General features: G+C 46.0%; 3 protein-coding genes across 6 annotated transcripts in view; 2 read left to right on the forward strand and 1 right to left on the reverse strand.

Moving 5' to 3' along the window:
* Window positions 1–12,205, forward strand: part of CD34 (CD34 molecule) — a 212,868-nt gene extending 200,663 nt beyond the window's left edge. The window contains exon 9 of the mRNA XM_065740412.1: window positions 12,194–12,205. The gene's annotated coding sequence lies outside the window, so the exon portion shown is untranslated. The remainder of the gene's footprint in view (window positions 1–12,193) is intronic.
* Window positions 5,952–12,905, reverse strand: DYRK3 (dual specificity tyrosine phosphorylation regulated kinase 3). 4 transcript variants are annotated; one of them, XM_065740399.1, is made up of 3 exons: window positions 12,555–12,905; window positions 10,530–10,641; window positions 5,952–7,523 (listed from the first exon to the last, which is right to left on the reverse strand). In XM_065740399.1, exons 2-3 carry the CDS (start codon window positions 10,611–10,613, stop codon window positions 5,952–5,954), a joined length of 1,656 nt encoding a protein of 551 aa, XP_065596471.1. In that variant the 5' UTR covers window positions 10,614–10,641; window positions 12,555–12,905. The 4 variants fall into 4 exon arrangements, with proteins under 4 accessions (XP_065596471.1, XP_065596469.1, XP_065596470.1 ...); XM_065740397.1 differs by lacking the exon at window positions 12,555–12,905 and adding an exon at window positions 11,258–11,421 and having other exon boundaries at window positions 10,530–10,645; XM_065740398.1 differs by lacking the exon at window positions 12,555–12,905 and adding an exon at window positions 11,258–11,316.
* Window positions 11,997–21,224, forward strand: EIF2D (eukaryotic translation initiation factor 2D). Its single transcript, XM_065740396.1, has 15 exons — window positions 11,997–12,084; window positions 12,305–12,495; window positions 13,137–13,220; window positions 15,410–15,500; window positions 16,127–16,234; window positions 16,830–17,119; window positions 17,317–17,434; window positions 17,834–17,879; window positions 18,512–18,615; window positions 19,504–19,662; window positions 19,782–19,871; window positions 19,975–20,070; window positions 20,233–20,353; window positions 20,496–20,670; window positions 20,767–21,224. The coding sequence occupies exons 1-15, from the start codon at window positions 12,029–12,031 to the stop codon at window positions 20,835–20,837; spliced, it is 1,800 nt and encodes a 599-aa protein (XP_065596468.1). The 5' UTR covers window positions 11,997–12,028; the 3' UTR covers window positions 20,838–21,224.
* Window positions 21,225–23,522: the final 2,298 nt, after the last annotated feature.

The raw sequence follows: 23,522 nt of genomic DNA on the forward strand, positions 1-23,522 counted from the left end.
GTGTGAATTCCCTGCATGACCTCCCCTGTTTGATGCCTTCACAGCTGGCTGCTCAGCCCTCCGGGATCGCTTCATTTCTGCCATCCATCACCAGCACCTCCCAGAGCTGCAGTGCCACTGCTGTCAGCACTGCTGTCACCCAGCACTGAGCAAAGATATGAAAGACATCACCCTGGTGCAGGGCCCTGTGCCGTGCAGACACGGCTGAGGAGCTTTGGGCATTAGCAAAGATCCACAGTGGCACTGAGGGTAACTTGCATCCTTCCTTCTCATCCTTCAGCTGCAGCTCACAGCCTGGGGGGAATCCTTTCTTCTGAGCTCTTTTCTCCCTCAGCTCTCACCCCTCCACCTGCAAAGCCAAATTCTGGAGCCAGTGAGAGGAATGCAAACCCCTGCAAGGCACTGCTCTAGGGCTGAAGCTTTGGTGTGTTCAGAGCTCTTCTCAGCAAGGCATGGCAGGCTCAGCTGAGGAGCCCTGCAGGTGCAGCAAACTAAAACACACCATGGGAACAGCTCACAGAGCCTTCAGTGCCAGGGGAGAGGGAGAAAGTGCTGCACTCATGTGAAGGGGAAGGAAGGAACCTTGCAGTGTTGCAGAGCATCCACACACGTGGTTGTCCTGAGCAGTGTTTGCAGAGTGCCTCAGGAGGATCTGACAAGAGGAAAGAAAACAAACCCTGCACGGCCCCATTCATTCATCTTCTGTGCAGTGGAGGGCTCCGATTGTAAAAAGGATTGGATGAATGACATGGGGAGCAGCACCACCTCGTTAGCTGGTGCTTCAAGAAAACCTAATTATGGGCAAAACCCACCTTGGCAGCACACAGAACCCTGAGGTGTGAGCTGAGCCCTCTGTGAGTGGTGTTGGTGCAAAGGGCAGAGCCACAGTGCAGCTCTGCAGGACCACGGGCACTGCAGCCCCGAGGGGAACACACACACATCCACATATCCACAAGTAACAAAGCTCAGAGAGGTCTGTATGTACTGTTTCAACCTGTACACCTCTCCTTTAATCACACATCCGCCATTCCCCTGCACCAAAAGAGCCCATTCCTCTGCCTGCAAAGCATCTCTGTGTGTGAATGGCTTAATGACACAGGTCATAGCTACGGCCCTTTTTATTGCAGGGTGAGTTCACCTCCCAACAACGCCGATCTCCCCTGGTGTACAGGACGTTACCCATTTATAGGTTGCTAAGAAAAGCAAATCTCCCTTAAGTGGCTGCCGCTGGATTTCTCGGAGCAGCCCGGGGATAAGTGGGATTCTGTGCTTTAAAAAGATCTGCACGGGGCTAAATAAGAAAGTGACAAGCAAGGAATGCCACGGCCGAACTTTGGGATGTTCTAATTACAGCACGTTTGTCACATCCCAGCTCATCTCCATCACCACATCACTGTGTGCAGCCTGAAAACCTCCCGCCCATCTCCGCTCAGACGGCCGTGGTAATTCACGCTCCCTGGGAGCGATTCGTAACGGATTAAAACAGAAAACCAGGTTCTTCCTCCAGGAACTGCAGTCTGTGGCTAAAGAAAAATTACGTGTTTATTTCCTTTTAAAAACGAACCGAAGTACAGCGTTAGGAAATGTCTGCCCGTGACAGTGAGATACAGAGTTTGAGACAGACTTGTTCCGAAAGCGTTCCTTCCTTCACAGTTACATTCACACGCACCTTAAGGTGTCCTACACTTCCACCTCACCACAGCAGTCACGATACAAAGGTTCACCTGTGACTCCTTGAGACATACCAACACTGAGCGTGAACATCCGTGAAGTAGAAGAAACCCTGAATAGTAAATTCATTGCACCGAGACAAATGTAGGCTGGTAAAATAATAAGGCACAGTACTATGGATAGGGAACACGGGTTATTCCTTGCGGGGCTGAAGTCACCCATGCAATGCTGCTCTGATGACCCCAAGGCTTAAATGTGACAGTGGGAGCTGGGAATGAAGGCGTCGGAGTTTCTCAACACTTGAGGGCTCTTTCATGCCAAGTGTGAGGGGTATCCATCTCCCCCAAGCCCTTACCAAGTTAATAAATCAAACAATAATTGATGTATACCAAACAATAATTGATATCAAAAGCACACTGGGTACCCACAGCTCCCACTGCTCACTGCATGGAAGAGCTGTGAGCTCTGTGAATTGAGGAGAGCTCTTTCAGTGCAGTTTGCTTCGGATCTCAGTTGGGTACCACACAGAAGTGCTGTGGATCTCCCTGTGTTATTTTGGCTCTTGGCACCCGTGCTGGTGCTGAACTTTGGCAGGAGGGGGATTTGCACCCGTCATTTCAGCACGGATCTCTGGCTGCACAATCAGCCTTTCACTTGTGTGGATGGGATTAGTAAGACATTGCTGAGATCATCATGTGGACGTTTCGCAGCCAAAACAGCCACCGGTATTACAAAGAAGAGGAGAAAAAAACCCCAAAGAGCTGCAGTCTGCAGTGAACATCCCTTCAAAAAGGACCCGAGGTTTATTTCAGAGGTAGTTTCAAAGAAGATGACCACTGCGAAGAACCTCTCTGCTAAATTCCTCATCCCAGCAGCTTCCAACTGCACGGAAGCCCCACGAGCTCGCAGCTATTGTAAACGATGGCAGACTGCACTGTGCACCTGCAGGAGCTGCCCCACACCTTTCAGAGTGGTTTGTTCTGAACTCCAAGGTGACCAGACAAGCAGAGCTCCCATTCAGAAGGGACAGGCTGGGTAGCAAGCCCCAGGGAAGAGCACCCGTTGGAGGAACTGCCTGCCCTTGGCAGCACAGAACCAAGAGCAGCCTGCTTATGGGCTGCAGCACCACGACCCACAGCGACCACGTCACTGCCCCACTGGGCTCAGACAGAAACAAGTTCCTCCTTGCAACCAGGGTGGACGTGTGGTATTTGGACCCCAGTGTAAAAGCAATGCGTGCCCGGCAGATGCCCGCACCTCGTCACTTGTTTTACATCAAAAAGATTGCTAAACCAAACAGCTAAAAATACAGATAAACACAGCGTGTCACTGACAACACAAAGACCAATGATGTGTGCAGGCAGAGGGAACATCATAGGGAACACTCAAAAACAAGTTGGGGTGACTTCAGGACAACTCCTAGAAACGTGACGCCTGTTTTGTTAGAAACACAAGCAATCTGAACGTGTGCTGTGCTAACTCCTGAGGAGAACACGACTCAGGGCGCAGGGGAACCTCACCCAGTGCAGGTGGAACAAGGAATCTGTAAAACAAACGGGCTCCTCGAAGACAAACACTGCTTGGTTAATCTGTGCAGGCGAATTCAGTGCTGCATCACTTCAACATCCTCCCCAGTATCACCAGGAACGAAAGTGACGGACCTGTGATGCCTTCAGATCTCATTAGAGCACTCAGCTTTCCAAACAGCAAATGTGAATTTGAGATTTGGACGTCATCTCTCTGAACATAAACGACACGGTTAACAACACAGCCTGTGTTCTGCATGCGATTCCCACACGAACCCACCACCAGTTCAACAAGTGAAGTGTTTACAGAGCTGAGAAGTCAGCTCTCTCCCTGACACAGAGTTTATTAGCTCCCTCGAAGGGAGCTCTCCCAGTTTGGGCACACTGTGTCACACTGTTCTTAGAAAGCAAATAGTGCCTAAAGAAAATGGGGCGTAGTAAATAAAAACAGAGCTGCGCTCCCTGGGTTACACAGAACCTTGTTGCTCCTTTTTCCTTCTCATCTGCTGCAGCCACGTCGATAAGAGCCCCAGATTAGCAAGACTGTTAACTAAGTGTGTGATTTTAAACCACAGCAGTAGTCCCAATTAAGTAAGATCCTTAAACGTGCACGGCTCATAGAGCACCTTGATCAGTCAGGTCAAGGTGAACACATTTTCAAGGTAAGAAAGCCACGTGTCTGCCACCCAATAACTACACTCACAGTTTCACAGCATAAGCCTTAAGTGAGAGCTCTGTATGCACAGCAGGGGCTGTGAGATGAGAAGTTAGCTCATCGTAACCAGATCCCAGAAGTCCCAGGAGAATGCTCAATCCACACCAGGCGTTTTAGAGATGAAAGTGACAGCCAAGCCCCTGCTTGCTGCTCCTGAAAAAGGATATTCCATCTTTTCCTTGCTCAGCTCCTAACACGAACACTCTGTCTTCTTCCTGGCTCCAAACACTGCCACCACTGTGCAGTCTTTCTATAGATAGTGCTCCTTTTCTACACATCTTTCTTACCAAGCTACCACTCCTCAGAAGGTTGCCCTTCTTCCTCACTCATCGGGTACATTAAAAAAATAACAATTAAAAATGCAAATAGGAAATTCAGAGGAGGAAACAGAACGCTCCTGGCTTTGGGATTAGCAACGTGTCACATCTGTTAGAGACACTGCTACCATCGGTGGTGTATTCTACCACTCCTTCCCCAAAATTTGTTTCTCTGGTTGCACTTTCACATGAAGCATCACTCAGCTGAGCCAAACAGAAATAGCACTCGTGCCTTACCCTGAAGCAAACCACGAGCACAGCACACACGCTGGTGTCACTCGTGGATAAAAACCAGACTTCACTATTTCCATATCATCACCAAGCTTAGTGCATTTACACTCACAAAACAGAAGCAAAGCTCTTATGTGAGAATCTCTGATTAAAGAACAGTCGTGGGAAGCCCAGGGCTCTGCCTCTGACTCTTTGGCCTTTTCATCCACGCCTCCATCCCACGTTTCAGCAGTGCTGTAATTAGAACAGGGCAAAAGAAGAAGGCTCTGCTACTGAACATGTGGTCACCCGATCTCACAGATCACCCCAGTCATTCTTCTGTTCTGTTCTTCTCCTCATTTTAATACTAAAAACTTGCTGCAGAGGAACTCGTCAAACTTAAAACCCTCTCTTCAAAAGAGCTCTAAATTGTGTCTAAAATTGCATTTGGGAACCTGGCAGGAGATCAGATGTTTCTGTATATGCACCCAGGCCATGTGGCTCCAAGAACTAAGAACCAGAACAAGTTGTGCTGTTGTCATTACAGGTCACACCACCACTTCATGTTCTTGGAAGATAAGGGAGTTAGAAGCTCATACATCTCGAGCATGCAGAAACATCTCTCAGAGACCTGGAGGAATACAATTAGAATTGAAATAATTCATCTCATAATGCATTTTGATTTGGATTTTCCTGGCGTTTTACAGATTATGTTGAGGTTTCAGAGAGCTGTTTTATTTATTAGGGCTGTTCCACACATGTTTTCTTATTATGTCCTATGTCTTAAGAACTTGTACTGTCTGACCTGGGCAGCACCACGCTTCCTTTTTCATTAAAAGAGCTCCATAGAGCTCACTCAGCACAAAACAACAAAACCAAACCAACCAACAACTCAACAACTCACACCAATGAGTGAACATATGCACACACAGCCGGGAGAACTTTTAAATCTGAGCTCCAAGAAAGTATCAGTGATTGTTAGCCCTGAACAAAGCAGCCCACGCCTGCAGTGGACCCTTTCTGCTCCTGAGCTTCCCTGTCAGCCTTCCACAGACTGAAGGAGTAGAGCAAAAGTACAGGAACTACATCCATCTGTATCTTAATGCATTACGCCGATGTATTTGTGCTCGTGACAACAGATGTAAAAACTCTCCCTGAAATAAGATCTAAAAAATAAAAATAAAAATAAAGCTGATTTGGGGATGAACTGAAAATATACATTTTAAGTCAACTTCCCTTGTCGTCTTAAGCAAAATAATCTCCTAACCTGTCTTGATAAGAAATAGTTTGGTTTCCAAAACAGCACTATTAAATAGCGTAGCGGTCGAACTGCCACGTTACTCATCAGGTGAGCTGACCTACCCAGAGTGCAACATGCACCACGCTGCGAGAGGAACAGCTGGATAAAAGTTAGCCCTTGAAGTGTTTGAATCCACTAAATACCTCTGCGTTTAACCTCCTTCCACGTTATTAACAAATAATTAAAATTAAAAGTACATCTTATGGATGCTACTAGCTGACCAGCTTTGGCAGCACAGTGCATAAAGGTATACTGCCATTGGCGTCGGATGTTAAATTAGCCCTCAGCTTGTTTGCTACTCCAACCACAGGAGGCAACTTGGAACCAATCCCCGTGAAAGAACTTGTATAGCTAGAAATCCTTTTACTGGAGGTTTTATCTGTGCTGGGTGGTTTGGGTATTCGTTTGCACATCCACGGGTGCCTTAAAGCTTGACATGGAGTCATGCGAACCGAAGGATCCCAGCTGAGACATTCCTTCACGAACTCTATGAACAAGGGATCGTCGCAGCCTTTCAGTGCTGTCACCCAGTCCTTGTTCCCTGGAGCACCTCGTACCTTCCCCCTGCGCGACCGGCTCCCATTTAGGGTCACTCTTCCATCTGCATGTGTCGTTACAGTGCAGTAACGAGGATGACCCTTGGAGTTGATAAAGTTCTTGGCTCGCTTGGATTGATCCAAAAGCTTTTGAGGTGGCATTCCAAGAAGTTCCATCATACAAGCCAATTGGTCTCCCTCATCCTCTCCAGGAAAAAGAGGGTATCCAGTCAATAGCTCCACCAGAATGCAGCCAAAACTCCACATATCTATGGGCATCCCATAGCGACTTCCTAGAATTACCTCTGGTGCTCGATAAAATCGAGACTGAATGTACGTGTAGACTCTTTGGTGCTCAAAACAGCTGGACCCAAAATCTATCACCTTGATTCCACTCCTCCCTTGCTGTTTCAGGAGGATATTTTCTGGCTTCAAGTCACAGTGTATGATTTTGTTTCTATAGAGAGCATCCAAGCACTGCAGTATAGAGTGAGCAAACTTGCGTACCAGCTGGATGCTGAAGCCCTGGAACTTATTTCTCTTAATCAGCTCGTACAAGTTCATACTCAAGAGTTCAAAGGTCATGCAGATGTGGTTCCGAAAGGTGAAGCTTTCCAGCATGTGAATAACATTCATGCTGCCAGTTTTATCCTGCTTCTTCAGGTGCTCCAGGATCCGGATTTCTTCCGCTGCTTGGCGATGGAACCTCTTCTCGTTGCGAACCATCTTTAAGGCTAAGTGCTGGTGGAGTTTGTGATCGTAGACTTTAGCAACCTGTCCAAAGCTGCCCTTGCCAATGATTTTGAGCACTTCATAGCGGTAAGCAAGGTGGTCGTGGGGCACGTGAATGTAGCTGCCTTGGTCATCGTCATAGCCTCCGTTGTTGGGACCACCAATCACTCCTTGCCTCTTCTTTGCAGCTGGACCCACAAAGTAGATCTCTGAAAAGTTAAATATCTCTTGCTGCTCGTACGCTGATAACTGATGCTTGTACTGTTTGACAGCCTGTTCTGGAGCCTGGGAAATGGCTTTGTGTGCTTTTGAGGAGCTACTGCCACCTCTACAAGCGCTTAAGCTCTCTATGCTTTTATCTTTTGTCAGGGAAGGAAGAGATCTTTCTGAACAGGTAATCCCTGCAGAGTGAAGGGTACTACTCCTTCTGTTCCCAGAGTCCTCAAACAATTGTTCCACTTTGACCTGGTTCCCAGTCAGAGGGTGATCCTTCATTGCAAGTTTGTTGCTACAAACCTACAGATAGAAACACAAAAAATAAGCTTTACTTAATCTTCTCAAGCGCACCACGAATAAAAACAGTAACACCAGCACGTTTTGCATTGCCATTGGGAACCAATACAAAATGCTGCACGGGCCACTCAAGCTATCTCAAGTTACAAGTGTAGTTACAGAAGGGAAACATACAAAGAGAATGCAACTTAGTGAAACACGCACCAAGGGATTTCTAAGTCCATACAGGGTAAGCCCTAGGGAGCCAAGTATGAACAAGGACACAGTACCTATCTCCACCAGCATGCAGGCAGTCAGCAAGCAGCTGGGAACAGCTATGTTTAGCTTTAAACACGGGTGCAGCAAGCACAACCAACGACAGATGCAACCTGCACCTGTCTGAAGCAAGCAACACAACGTGAATGTGCAGGGAGGAGTCCTGCAAAGACGAGTGTGCCACAGCAAATGGCACCAGGTTGGGGCAACCAAGCTGAACAGGCAGCAGGACGAGATAAATCTTCTATATTGAAAGTTTTTTATACATATAAACACTGGGTTTTGTGTGGCTGGAATTCAGACCACGATTCACACAGCAGTTATTCCCCTCTTCTCTCCACTGATGCTCCATGCTGACAGACAGCAAAGAGGTGATGTTTTATCCCACGCAACGTGGAAGAAGCTGAGACTGGAGCAGCAACATCTGTTTTCCATTCTGTCCTTTAATCTAAAAATAAAGATTTGAGACACATGCCAAACCCAATCCCTGAAAACCAAAATAGCTGCGCAGGAATCACACAAAAATATAAATAAACCTGCAGACCCACAGCAATAAAACCAAATTCCTTTTTAGTTACACAGAATCTAACATCCTGGCATGGTCTATAAATAAAAGAAGTGGATGTTCTCACCAAAAGCAAGTTACATCTCTTAGAAGTCTGTGTGTTTTGCTCAGAAGCCCCAGAAATGGGCCTTTCCTGCAGCAGTCAGTTTCAGATGGATGGCAGTGAGGCCGATGGATGTACCCCACTGAGCTCCACTACACAGAGCCCTATCAACCCCAAACCACAGTGTAAGTAAGACACGCCTTCACAGAAACCCTTGAGTGAAAAAAAGCTCAGCCCAGCCCTTGTAATTTAGAATAAACGCCTTTTTCTTGGAGCCTGGCTGAACCTCAGAGATAAGGAAGGCTTTTTTATTTTTTTTTTATTTTTTTTACTTTCAGAGCCAGCAAAAACAACGTTCAGCAGAGCACACAAAACCTGTGTGTTTACAAGCAGAGTGAAGAGGTAAAGCACAAAAGCTCAGCAAACCCCATTACCTTGAAGTGTGCTGTCACTTGCAGCAAACACTTGGTACTTTTCACTCCCTAAATAAACCAAGAATTCACGACTCTATTTCTACCAAAGCCAATCCTTAGAGAAGAAACGTTTCAGAGCCCAAACCAGGCTCGACATCCCTAAGAATGGGCTGAGATTTCATCCTCAGGTGATTGCCACAATGGTTTGCCACAGGACAGCAGGATGCACACACAGCTCCATCTGACTTGAAGTCAGATGACTGCTGGGTAACATCAGCTTCCCTCCAGCAGGGTGCCCAGGATCTTTTGTTTTTGTTGTTGATAAAAGATGCTGTTAGAAGCCAGGGAATGACAGTGACACAACACAATTGGCACCACATTAAAGATGTCCACATCCTTCTCACTTAAGATGAAGTTTTATAAGTAAACAGTCAAGCCTGCTCCTATGCAATCCTCTTTTCCAGAGTGCATCGGTTATTTTCACAAACTGAATCAAACCCATTTATTCTCAAAGCAGAAATACTGATGTTCTTCCACAGAGCTGGAGACGAAAAGAACCAACAGCTGCACATATGACTGCACATCACAATGCAAAAATCTTGGGCAGCAAGAAACCAAGCATCATTCCAATCCCTACACTTCTCCATGAAAGTCTAGCATCACAGTTCTCATCCCTGCACACTTCAGCTGTGTTCAGCATGCAAGACATCACTGAGGTCATATTTTTTTATGTCTTATGGTGAAGCTAGGCATCTTACAGCCCTCAATTTTGTCTTAAAGAGCTAACAGGCACCCTGGACAAAACACAAATGACGGATAGGTTGCAGCATGGAAACAAAGCATCCATAGAATTATATGAGCACTTCACTGGACAGTTCCAGTCTACTGATTCCTGTTTAGTTACAAGCAGCTGTAGTGACGTTACGACCGAAACACCACATTTACGAGCTCTCATTTGCCCCCCTACAAAACCCCACTGCTCATGAAATCTCTCCATTTCCTCTGTTCTCTCAGTGCAGCCAAAAAAGGAAACCTGTGCTGCTGTACTTGCCCAGTGAATGACACAGACCAAATTAATTCATAATATCTGTTGGAATCGATTTACACGAGCTGATGACTTTCAAATGCATCTCGTTCAGTGAAATGTTTATTTTCCACTTTTTAGACAGCTGGATTTTTTTGCTCTTGGTTCAGCACAAGCTCCTTTGCTTCTGCCACAATTCAATGAGAGCCAAAACACATCCAAGAGCCACACAAAGCACAGAGCACTGCACAGCTGAACATCAGCACCACCACTCGTTCAGGGCAATTTGAGGAAAGGCCGTGTAACTCCATCTCTGCTTAGGAAACACCTTTACACCTTCAGCTCATACAGAGCTGTCTTGCTAGCACACAAAGCAGCAAATAAGAAAGACACTTTTGTAAGACGTTTGAAGACACAAACTCACACCGAAGACTTGGGGTTTTCTTGAAGAAAATGCAAATGGAAACGTGCAACAGTTGAAGCAAAGCATGCACGGACTTACAGGCTTCTCAGAACATAAGGTGACACAGCAGAAGCTTCAAGCACTTGGAAAATGGCTTTTTTCTTAATTAAAATATGAGCTGAGGGTAACAACACCGGACTTCTGGTGATGCTACATTGCACAAAATAGCATGTTGGTTTTATGCTTAGCCTTTCATCTTTACTTTCTATAACAAGACACGCCACGTGAAAACTTCAAAACACTCACATTGGATCTTCCAAGGGGAGGAAGCCCTGAGGGGCTGTATTCTTCATTTGCAGACTCTTGGTACCTCAGCTGATCAATCCTCATGTAGGAGTCATAGAGCCCGTCTCCAAACCTGGCTGGAAAGGTCCCATAGTTATTGACAGCTCACATTGCTATGGACAGAGGCAAACGTTTGGGTGTGACTCGTGCTTTACTAAGATTTCCCCTTCTCATATACTTAGTAAAGACCTTTCGATTCGGAGCGTGTTCTAATAGCAGAGCACAGAGCAATTTGGGAATCTCAATCCATGATACTGCTAATTAATTCAGAGCTTCTCCTTGCACAGCGAACACATCTCCCAGAAACGGCAGGCGACACGTTCCCCTTTGTGCCATAAGTGGGATTATCCCTAAGAAGCCTGGACCTGCCGGCAAGTCGGTCATCCCTTACAAACGACACGAGGGGAATTACGGCCGGCGGGTTTGCAGCGAGGAAAAAAAAAATACTAACAATAAAGAAAAATAATAATAAAGAAAAAGAGCTCGCGATGTTCGCTCAGCGCCCGAGAAATGAGAGAAGCGGAGCTCTCACTGCTGCCACCCCCGACCCCAGTGTTGGGGGGGGGGGGGTGGGGATGCTCCCCCCCGGCATCCCGTTCCCCGACACCGCGTCCCACACCGGGGTCGCATTGCTCCGGGGCCCTCCCGGTGCGGCGGGGCCGCTCCCAGCCCCTTCCCTCCCGCCTCACCTGCACCGAGCGGCGCGTCAGGCTTCCTGCCCAGCAGCATGGTGGCGGAGGGAGGCGGCCCCCATCCCCCGTCCCTCCGCCGCCGCCGCCGCCCCGCACCTCCGGCCTCTCCGCCGCCGTCCAGCGCTGCCGCGCCGGGCAGCCAAGCTGCGACCGCCTGCAACTGTCGGGCCGCGGAGGAGCTAACCGTTGCCAAGGCAACGTGCCCCCGCCTGCCGTTGGAATGCGCATGCGCGCCGCGGGCGGGGCGGGGCTGGCGCGGACGCGAGCGTTTCGCGCTCACAGGGACCCGGGTTCGGGGCCAGCTCGGGGAGCGTGGGGCCGCTGCTTCTTTGCAGCGCATGGGGCCATGACTGCACCCAGACTACCCTGACCTCGTTTGATTTTTTTTTTTTTTTTCTTCGAGCTAAGCGGTTCTTGTAATAAAACAACACGTTTCCAACCCGAGTGGCAAAAAGAGGCTGAATTGCTGCGTTATAAGCAGACATACAACGCTTCCCACCGCGCATCGCTGCGTGCTGTCAGAGCGCCGCGTTGAGGTTCATTCCCACCTCCAACCCTCAGCGCTCCGGTGCTGCTCCGTGCTTGGGGCGATCACAAAGCACTCGCAACAAAGAAATCTCCGTGTCAGGACGAAGCACCTCGGCTCACACCTCCCCCTCTCTCCGCCGCCTCCGCGGACCGGCCCGGCCGGGCGTGCGGTTTCCACCCGGACGCGTTGCGCCGCGCACGGCGCTATGGCGGCTTCCGGGAGCTGAGGGCGGCGCCGCCATGTTCTGCAAAGCGTTCCGCGTCAGGGCCAGCACCGCCATCAAGGGCTCCGAGCGGTGAGTGCCGACGCGGGGCGAGCGGGGGGTCCGGGTCCGGCTCAGAATCCGGGTTCGAGTCCCGGGGCGGCAGCGGAGCGGGCGAGGAGAGCATCTGGCTTCTTCCCAGCATCCTCCCAGCGGGCTGTACAGCATCACCGGTGTGAAAGCGTGGCTCTCGCGGCCACCGAAGCCAGAAACGCTGATCTGAAACGTTGGTGGTTTGTTTTTATCCTCGCAGGAGGAAGCTGCGAGCTGATGTTGCGGCCGCTTTTCCGAATCTTAGTGCTGAGCAGTTGGCGGAGTTGATTCCGAACAAGGAAGAGCTTAATGTCATCAAGATACACACTCACAAAGGGGAGGCCGTCACTGTTTACACGAATAGCAGGAACCCGGTCCTGTTTGAGATTGAAAAGGCTCTTTACCCCACAGGTACGGGCACTGGGGTGCAGTAATCCTCCCTCTTGAAACAGGGATTTTTCCCCCGTGACTTGCTTGTAAGTGCTTACACATCTCCCATCACTGTTGCACCTCGTCTGCACATTTGGTTCTGTTTATTCCACCAACATCTTTGTGACATCCAGTGAGATTCCTGCAAAAGGTAAACGGAGGCTTTGAGGGGTAAGGAATAGGGAAACAAGGTGATTCGGACACAGATCCCAGCACTGCATCCCTCTTTTGTTCACTTGGTGTAACGCCAGCAAGTGTCATACCCAATTCCAGGCAGCCCTGGAACAAACTGCTCTGATAGGTAACCCCATGTCTCTGTTTTTCCCCCATCCAGAAATTCTCCCCTGCTGGAGTAGCAGGTCAGCTCAAAGCACCCTTGATGTTTGGGAGATGATTCAGAGGGTCGTTTCTATCCCCGTAGCAGTTCACAAGATCTTGAATTCAGTAGTGGGTTGTTCATCACAATATTTTCTAATTACTATAGGATTGTTCTGACTTTAGATTTATTCAGAGGACTGTTTAATTGCAGTTAGCATGGTACTGCTTAGTCTTCAAGATGAGAAGCAAAAGCAGCTAGCGTTTGTTAATGATACATCTTTACATTTGCTTCTGTTTTGGCACAGTGTATACTTTGTGGGTCTACCCAGATCTTCTCCCTGCTTTTTCAACATGGCCCCCTGTGCTTCAGAAGCTAGCAGGAGGAGCAGGTAAGAGGACCAGGACCTTGTTACATCCCATTGCAGATGGGAATTGCCTTCAGGGTTTTTTGGTGTTACCGTTCCCAGTGGGAGAAGTGGACCTGAAACAATGAAAAAGTATAAAGACTGCAAACACACAAAGTAGTTCACCTCGATCTCCTAAAATGGAAAAGAAATCAGTGGCAGATAAGTTTGTGAACGAATCAAAGTAGGTTAAGCTGTTTAAATGCAGTAATCTGTTCCATTTGAGAATCTCGGATTTGGAAATGCCTCTTCAGGGTGTAAAGGTGATCAGTGACTCCAAACTGGGACACTGAACAGCTTGTGTCACTGTTCTGTGGGGTTTTTTTTAACTATCCTTGGACAGCTGATTTCATCTGCTGCCACTCTGGGTCCTGTCAGTTCAGAGCTGAGCTTGCTTATCCTGTGGAGAGTGAGTTTGCACTGGAACCTACACTTCTAATTGCTGTCGAGTAAATTGTGGATTGCTAATGGGGTTGGATTTGAAGTGTTGGTGTACTGGCTCTACCGGCTGCTTTACAGATCAAGACTAACAAGAAATGAGTCTATTTTCTGGCATCTGCTTTGGATGCAGTTCAGACTTGTGAGAGTCAGGCCTTTATGAACCTGAGACAGAAGAACTGCTCGACCAGAAAAAGATTGAATTCCTGCCATTGCAGCTTTAATCTATAAATGGAAGTGTACGTGTAGAAATAGATGTCTTTTTTCCATTACTCACTGTCTGGAGAAGCAGTCACGTCCCTCTGTTCACGCTGCTCTTGGGGAAATAAGGTCTGTGAGTGCATAGCTATGATAAACATCTGAGCAGGCTTTGTTGTTGACTTGTAGTGACCTACTTTCTGGGGGGAAAAAAGTCTTGCTTAACAGCAGAAGGACATTGATGAAAGAGGGCTGCAGGTCATTCATCTCCCATGGCAACCAGGCTACTGCTGGGTGTGATGCAAAGATAAGAAACTGGCCACTGAGACAATGGCCAGCAAAGGCAGAGAGCAAAGATAGAAATCCCTGTTGTAGAAATGGGAGGAGAGGCATGAGACTGTCCAGCACTGCAGACACGGAGGGATGGAGCAGACTTGAGGAAGCAATCAGTTACAAAGAGAAGGAAGGCAGTGCTATTCATGGTATCTCTTCCTTGGATTATGAGGTCTCAGTGCCTGCCCTGGTTATTTACACGATGCACACATGCTATTTACCTTGTCACATTGATATTTTTGTGTGATTTCCATCTGCAGAGATGTTGAGCCTTGTTTGCAATTGCAGAGTTCATTCTGGGTTTGCTGAAAGTAGTTCTGACAGTGACTGGGAGGAAAAATACTGTTGGCCTCTCAACACTCAAATAAAATCTGTTTATTCTGCCAACATGTATGTGAAATCCAGTGAGAGTCCTGCAAAAGGTAAATGGAGGCTCTTAAAGATTAGGAACTAGAGAGAAATCAGAGATCAAATCAAACCATGGAACACAGATCTGTCCATGAGGCTGCAAGGTCTGGACAACTACAGCTGCTGTGAGGGAGAGCAGATGATTTTAATATAATTAAGTGAAGTTATGATGCCATGTGTGAGGCATGGAAGGCATTTTTACTCACACACCAGTCTGTTCATCCCAGGCATGGAAAGCAGAACAAAGCACACAGCAAGGTCTGCTTGTTTCTGTCCAGATTAGCGAGGTGGTGGTGAAGGTTACTTCCTCCTGCTGAGGAGAGTTCACAGCTGAGTGCAGCTACCATCAGGTCAGGATGGCTGTGTCATCAGTGGTAAATTTTAGCAAAGAGAGAGAGCTTCTGCCTTGGGACAGGAGAGAATAAATGAGTGTTTTTGCATGTATCTCCTTGTTCCTTCCTCTTTCCTTGTCCTTAGTGAAGAGTAATGCTGTCTAGGCTGGGAGCTTATTCCTTTTTGTTAGAAGAGTACATTCTTCAGGCCTGGCAAGGCAAGGGGCTGAGCTTCTATAGCTCTTCTGTGTTTTAGGACGTGCACACCGGATTGGATCCCTTATTCCACAGGGTGCTAGCAAGCAGCACTGACTTACTATGGGAAGCACAGAACGATGTTTTCTCTGGCGTGTACTCAGCAATCAGCAGGCTTGGGTTTTTGCTGAGTAACTGGAGGGGTGGGGGGTGGAGGAGGTAGTGGCTGAATCTTTCATTGAGAAATGGATGCTTTGTTGTTGTCCTCAGATCTGATGCTGCCAGGAGTTGTAGTGCCATCTTCTGGCTTTCCACAAGTAGAACGGGGCACACTCTGTGCCGTCACCCTCCTGGGAAACAGGTACAGAGGACTCTTTATTCTCGTTTTTTCTTAGTTTTCCTTTCAGCACTAGTTCCTATTTTTAACGTGGAAGCTCTGGGGCTTTTGAAGGAATAAAAGCAGAATTATTCTCATGCATTTGATGCACTGTGGACCTAAACAGTGGAAAATTCAGCACACACAAAAAAAAAGCAGTTACATTTCTAGTTTGGGTTATGTTTGAGCTTGGGTGGAAAGCTGTGCAGATTTGTTCTTTTGATGCTGGGGCCCGGTGGATTTCTTTTGAAACAGAATTTTTTAACATAGTATTATGATCTATGCAGCTGTCTTTTTGCCTGTGTAAAAAACTCAGGTCTCTTTTTAGTAGTGCCTGTACTCCCTGTGCTTTCTTAAAGGGAAGAATGCATCACTGCCCACCTGTCACTGCAGTACCACAACTGCACTTATCCCTGGGATTCTTTGAAAGGCCATACATACCAGAGAGATGGGACAAGACCCAAAAATGCCTGTATGCTTAGAAAAGCAGGCTATGAAGAGCAAGGACATTGTAAAACAGTGCCAGTAGATCATGAGGGCAGTGTGCTTTTTTGTTCAGGTAGCACAGTATCTTTGTGCTGTCCTGCTGTAATGTTGCTGTGTTTCCCCAGAGCTCCAGTAGCAGTTGCAGCTGCTGCTATGTCCACTGCAGAGATGCTGGCTGCTGGAATGAAAGGGAAGGGCTTTGCTGTGTTGCATACTTACATGGACCATCTCTGGTGAGTGTATCTCCAGGTAGTTCATAAAACGTGTGACAAACCTTCCTAAAATCAAAACCTGTGTCCCTCTAAGCTAGATTGTTCAGTGTTTGGATACAGTTTAGGTATGATCTCTGTTAAGACTTTATAGCTGTGCTCATGTGTTTCTGACAGAAGCAGTTCTCTCTCCCAGGGTCTATCCAATATATGCATATTGGAGGTGTCAGTACAGAAAACAATTAACCCGACTCAGTTCCTTAAATGTGAGTGTATTAACTGAGGAAATGAAGCTAGAATAACTGTTGCTTTAGTTTCAGAGCAGCTTCCTGCTTTATAAAGACTTCAAAGTGTTTTTGCATTAAAAAATGTCACCCCTGCCAGTCTGAACCAAATAAATGAGTTGCTCTGCGTTTGGGTTCAGCAAGTCTGCTCACTTTAAAATGAGATTCGTGGGGGAGCACAGAGCTTTTTGAGGGAGGAGAGGTAGAAATAACTCCTGTGGTTTAAGATCCATGCAACTCCCTATGTCTTTTATCAGGGGAACATTTAGGAATTGTCCTTTGGGTTTCCAAGCATTAAACAGAAAGCTACGTAATGCTTTTTCTTCCTTTTGTAGGGAATATGGTGACAAATCTTGTCCTCCTACCTTAGCTCCCGTGGTAGCAGATCCTGCTGAAAATGAGAATGCTGAAAGTGAGGAAGAGATGGAGGGGAAGAAGCTTGGCAACCGCTGCTCCACTGACACACCGCAGCACGTGGACATTGGTGATTTGAGCCTGAAGGAGCAAAACAGTTGTGCAATAGTGATGGGAAAGGAGGAACTCAATGAGAATAGAGCTGCAGAAACAGCTGAAGATGACAGCACAGGGGCTGAGCAGGATGCAGAGAACAGTAGGACACCACAAGGTACTTCTGCATGCAAATGGATCCAAGCTAAGCACCTTTTGTTTGCTGAAGCTGATCATCACCTAACCATGATCTAGGTTACTGTGCATTCTAGACAGCACAGTGTGAGTATAGGGATAGAGAGAGTTCTGTGGTCTGAAACTGAGTATGATGAAGGAGGGCTGCTCACTGTATCCTTGTCCTTTTCTTCCCTGCAGAGCAAATGGATGCATTATTTAATCAGTGCTTTTTTCATGCTTTAAAATGCAAAGTGAAGAAGTCAGACCTCCCTCTGCTCACCAGCACATTTCTGCGCAGCCACATGTTCTCATGCTGGTACGTGGCAAGAAGAGTGTCTTTGGCTTTGCAAAAAAGAGTGGGATATTTGGGATGAAGTTTTTGATTCAGAAGTAAAATTTAGTCCTTATCTAAGGTTATCTAAGATTATGCTTCTTACATCAAAGTATTTGTGTGATTGAAGCCAGGATATGCATTTAATAGCTAACTTGAGTTGATTTACAATTGTTTAAAGATTTCTTCATCACTTAAACAGCTCTTTGCTTCCCCATGGGAACATCAGTGCTGGTTGAACTCATCATGTTCTGTCTGTTACCTTGTTGGAAGTAATTCTGTGTGGAGCTCATATTTTTGCTGTGAAGAGAATTTTAGCATAAGCTTTACGAAGAAATGAAGAGTGCCTATAACTAAAGAATTTGTTTTAAAAATCCATTATAGCCCTGCTGGACAGCAACTGGATATAAAGAAGTCAAGTTATAAGAAGGTGAGATTTTCCACTTCTTTACACAAAAAATACAGGAAGGAAATAAAAGTTTTGAGCTCAGAATTGTTAATAAAACAGATAGAAAACTCCTGTAAGCTGCTCCTAAAAGCCAGGTTCTTTTACTCAGATCTCTGCTCCCAGGAGATTGAGGGAAGAAAGTTATTGTCCTGAAAGCATGAGCACTGATCTTTGAACATACCTAATGCTATCTGGTAGTGTGTCCTGGGATAGCTATTAAAAGTTCTGATCCTGTTGGACATAGCAATTGCTTGCAAGAAGAAATCATTCCTTTTCTGAAGCTATTAATGAACAAAGACGAGGAGAATGACAGGCAAGGACAGAGTGTGTTGCCAAAGATGTCACAGCAGTCCATGTGACACGCAGCGTGATTTGGCTGAGGTCACAGAGCAAACAGGTGGCAGACCTACACAAGGAACGTTTGCTTATTCTGTTTTAAAGCATGATAGAGGCACCCACTATTCTTTAGCAATTGCTGTGTTTAGAAAGGCAAAGGGCTACAGTGTTGGGTTCCCCCCTCCCCCAGTAAATTTTTCAGGTTTAGCAAGGCAGTCAGAAATACCAACAGGGATTTAAAATGCTCAGCTCCGCATTTCTGATTGTTGTTTTCTCAGTTTTCTAAGTTCCTGCAAAGTATGCAGCACCAGAAGGTGTTACAAGTGAAGGAGCTGACCAGAGGAGTGGAGAGCATCGTGGAGGTGGACTGGAAGCATCCAGAGTATGTAGAATGCTGTAGTGTTTGAAAGAGGTGATGGTCCTTGTAAAGAAGGAGCAGTATCATCTATCTCCAGCCCTGTTACCTATTGTAACCTTTGTTAGCAGTCACTACAAAGCACATTCCTTTGACAGTGAGTCTTAATAATTTGTATGGGCTTTTTTTTTTTGTGGGAAAGGAAGAAAGTTTCATATCCATCAGGCAGTTTTTTAGCTGTTTAACAGAGTTAAATGGTTTTATGCCGTTCCTATTTAAGCAGGTCCTCCCAGTCCCATCTGTTTGCTGGGACAACTCAAGTTCACTTCAAAGCTGAACAAAACCTGTCTGAAAAATAACTCCAGGGAGAAGATGACAGTGCTGCTGCACAAATGCCCATGGAACTACAGCCTTAAAATGTCATATAGGATCAAATCAGCCACTTTGCAAAATAAGCAGCCAAAGTTATCATCTTAAAAAACAGAAAAACTGCTTTGTTTTCTGTTGCACATTGATTTACGCAAATGACCTTTTAATTGCTTATTACCTGATTATCAGTGCTTCCATTATCTTTCAAAGGATTAATAGTTGCCTCATATCAAGAACCAGATTCCTTCCTTCTGCATATCAGCACATTAGCTCTCTTGGGATTTCCCAGGGGGCCTGAAGTCTGCTGTTATGTAACATCTCCTTGGCAACTAATGGGCTGGAGAATATTTTGGTAGATAGAAGCATATCTTCTCTTCTGCATTTGGAAAGAAGCAGAATTTGACTTTTTCCATTAACTTCCCTCTCATCGTACTAAGCCTTGTCGTTAGGAGGCACAGGCACACTCAGGCTCATTTGGATGAGTTCTCTTACTTGCAAGCACAGAAATTGATGCTATAATTCCCAGCAAATAATTCTTTTTCCCAGCATTAAAGCATTTGCAGTACCCGAAGGATTTTCTTCAGCCTCTGCTGCCCAAGACAGCAAGAGTGAAGACAGAGAGCAAGCATACCGTGCTCCTGAAATCATACCTCTCTACGGGGTCTCAGCAAAAATGGTCCCACTCTTTCAGGAATCTGGACACAGGTAAGCACTGGAAAAATGCACCAAAACCCTTGTTGGGTTAAGAGAGAGGCTAACAAACACGTGCTGCTACTGTTTTGTTTGCTTTCAAGGGGAAGTAATCAGGTTTTCTTTCTGTTTAGAAAAGGAAGCATCCTGTCAAGCAGCGAGGTGAGAAACATCATCGTTAACTACGTGAAGACGAACGAGTTGGTTGATGAAACAAACAAGAAGTATGTATGCATAAAAATTGTCCTACCTTGCTTCCACAGGAGATGCTGAATGCAAAGCAGAAAGTGAACTTGTTTTCTCCTAAAGCATGTTTTTCTTTGACAGCTTTGTAAAAGTGAATGCCATTCTGTGCGACTGCCTGCTGGATAAATCAGAACAAGATGAAATCTCACACCTGAAGTGGGATGACCTCCTGAGCAGGTGACTGTTTCTCCATTGTGCTGTTTCAGTATTACACAGAATTATCATGTACAAATCAAAGCCCCGCATTACTGGAGTTATCAAAGTTGTAACTCCCTCCTGGTGGCACAGAAAATATCCAGAGACTTCCACTTGAATCGTATCATCTCATTCTTTGTTCAGGTGCCTCGAGCGTCTGCAGCCCTTACACCAGGTGACATTTTTTGGACAAGAACCTATTGTGAGGAAAGGAAACATTGAGCCCATTGACATAACCACTGCACAGAGATCATCAAATAAGAAGGTAAAAAGAGAAATGAGAGGATCTGGTAAGAGGAAGCCCCGATTTGGAGGGCAGCTTTGGCAGCTTGCTTTTCTGGGATGAACAGGACACAATTTCCTGATACTTACAGTAGTAACTTTGCAATCCTTGCTAAAATCTTCAGGTGACAATTATCAAGAACCTTGAGCTGTATGGCCTAGACCCACAGTGCGTGGCCAGTGTTCTACAACAAAAAGTACAGGCCAGCACCACCATCACCCCAGTGCCTGGAGCAAAAGACAGAGTTCAGGTCCAGATCCAGGGCAACCAAATCCATCATCTGGCCAAGATGCTGCTAGGTAGGTCTGTTCTGGACCTGGGCTAGTTGTAGCAAGGTACAGATTTCAGTTCAAAATGTATTTTTTACCTAAGGCAATCTCTTCTTTATGTTGCAGAAGAATACCAGCTACCTCGGAAATATATTCAAGGCCTTGAGAAGGCACCAAAGCTCGGCAGGAAAAAGTAGGAGAAAAATCAAGTGTAAGAATTCATCAGCTCTCATTATTTATAGAGATGTCCTGCCAGCAAGCCACGGTTACATCCAGGCCTTATTCATTTGAAGTCCTGCATTTCTACATGGTTTGGGATTACCCCAAATGATAATACTGCTCTAAGTGATCATTTTTCATAAAAGTAAAAAGCTGAAAAGGATATAGCTAGCATTGTTTTCCATATATTTGCTAAAAGATTGTATGGGCGTCCCACTTTTCCAGCTGTGGAGCCTCACAGCTAGCCTGACATCCTTACTGGCCATCTCTTAAACAAAAGCATTGCAAGAGAACCTCATCCAGAATGTTAGCAAAGTGTGTTCCTGCACAACACACAGGAACACTCCAGGACAATGTGCCATAGAGCATTTTTTTTGTGACATAAATATATATTTGGTTTAGATTTCATCCTTTCAAACACTTCCAGGTATTAAAAGACATTGCAGCAAGGAGAATGAACTCTTATTTGCTGGATTCTCATGGTTTATAGTTTTAATACGTAGATATGTTTTTATGTATAACATAAAGGTAGTAGTTCTGTCTAAGCCATCTAAATCCAAAGACAATTAATGGAAGACTTGGTTTCTCAGGCTTTAGCTGAAACTTTGGCCTCAGATTCAGTTGTGGAAGGACTCCTGTATCTTTTGCCTTTAGAATCAATGCAAGAAAATACCATAGGAGGGCGCCAAAAAAAAAAAGTCAGAGATTGATTGAGTTATTTTTTTATTTTTAATTACTGACAGTTTTATCGTCATTATCTTTTACACTGTCTGATGAATAAGTAGTTTCAGGACCTTCAAAAAAAAAAAAAAAAGCTGGAAGTGAGACATTTCTTAAAAAAAAAAATGCCATAGAATTACCAGGGAGTAATAAAAATAAATTACAGCATTGCAAAAAATGCATTTCACTTTGCCATAGAAGCTTTGCTATTCCATTCTGTACACATTATTTTACATGTTTTACAGGAGACATGAGAAATAAACTCACACGAACTAGGCAACACAACATACCAACCAAAGGCACTGCTGACAGTACTTAGCTTAAGGAAGGGGCCCAATATGCCTGTCCTAAACACGAGATCAACTGAGAATTGGACTTGTGATATCTTCCAATGCCCCAATATCTTTAAAAAGAAAAAAGAAAGGAAAGAGCCCCTCCCCTTTGCAGGAGGTTTTCAGCAGCATTCACAGTAATTGCATAAGAAGCCATGCCTTCTACAAAGACATGCTGGGTTCCAGGAAGGGAAGGGGAGATGGTCACCAGAGCTCTAGTAGAAAGCAGCAACCAGGAAAACAATAATAATAAAATAATTCAAAAGAAATCTTTAGAACTTACAGCAAGGATGATAAGGGATTTGAAAGCAAGCAGCTGGGTCTTGTTTCTCAGAGCCAATGGCAGTGTTCTTGCACTTGACTGAACAGAAGTATTTATACAGTGCTTTCAAGACTCGAAGCAGTGGATAAATGTTATTTAAATTACCTCACAAGTGCATAGCGAAGTAATAAGTATTTTTATTAATGGGCAAACAGTCCCAGAGCATGAAAATTGCTGCTCTGTTTGGGCTGGTGCCACGTTGTTAAAGGTCATCTGGGTAGAGAATACAGTACAGCTGGGAGGCCCTTCCTGCACTGCATGCCAGTGGCTGCAGCCACACTTGCAAACCCTTTTACACCACTGACTAAGGCAGGAGTTGGAGCTAAGCTTGCACCAAGTGGCATTAATACAAAGTGAGGGGCTTTAAGTGATGCAGTTGCTCTCATACCTTTATGAACAAACATACTCAAGTATAAATCTGGGGGGGGGGGTGGGGAGGGAGTAGAAAAAGCCAAGCAGTCACCTTGCAGAAAGAAACGACAGTTCCTCTTCTCTCTCTGAACAAAAGCAGCCTGCAGGGACCTGGGGGAGCACTGCCAAGGCCTTGTCACAAGCCCCATCCAACCTCCTCCTTAGCCCAAAAGCAAAGTTATCACACTTAAGGAAGAAAAAAAAAGGCACTGAGGTAAATTTTGAACTCTTCCAAGTTGTCTCCATCAGCTGTTCCCTAATCTTCCCACTTCACATAGGTGGGATTGCAGCAGAGAGCTCAGACACTCAGCTCACCAATTCCCTATGAGAGCATCTCACGTGCTCCATTCAAATCCAGCTCGTTTTCATCTTCTCTTTTCATGTTGTGCCCTCTGAGCAGAGGGAAGATGGAACGTGGCTGCATGCAAAGTGCTCAAAGTAAACCTGGGGAAATCACCTCTGGGGTTGGCATTCCCATAGCATCCCTTGCACCAGGAAGGGACAAAAGAGATGGGAGAGCAGCACGTGGAGGGGTCAGCAAGAGGAGGTGTGCTGAAAGACAGCATCTGAGGTTTGTGGCTCCCATAGCACTGGGAAGAGTAAGGTGCTCCTGGCACCACATCCACAACCCAGCCTGGGTCGGGGCTCCTCTCCCTCCTGCCAGACCCCTTCACAGCTCAAAATGGCTCTGATTGATGAAAGAGGGGCTCAGGCTGTGGCTGTGCAGTCTGCTGGCTGTGTATTGCTCCATGTTCTATGCAGAACCATCATCCCCTGCCCCCATCTTTGTGCTTTGCTCTTACAACATGGGTCCCGATTCCTACTGAGCAGAAAACGTGTAACGTGCAGGCTAACTCAGCTTAGCATTGTGGATATTC

Source organism: Cyrtonyx montezumae, unplaced genomic scaffold, assembly GCF_038088225.1.
Source record: "Cyrtonyx montezumae isolate F1298 unplaced genomic scaffold, pur_monq_1.0 scaffold_26, whole genome shotgun sequence".
Classification (NCBI taxonomy): Eukaryota; Metazoa; Chordata; class Aves; order Galliformes; family Odontophoridae; genus Cyrtonyx; species Cyrtonyx montezumae.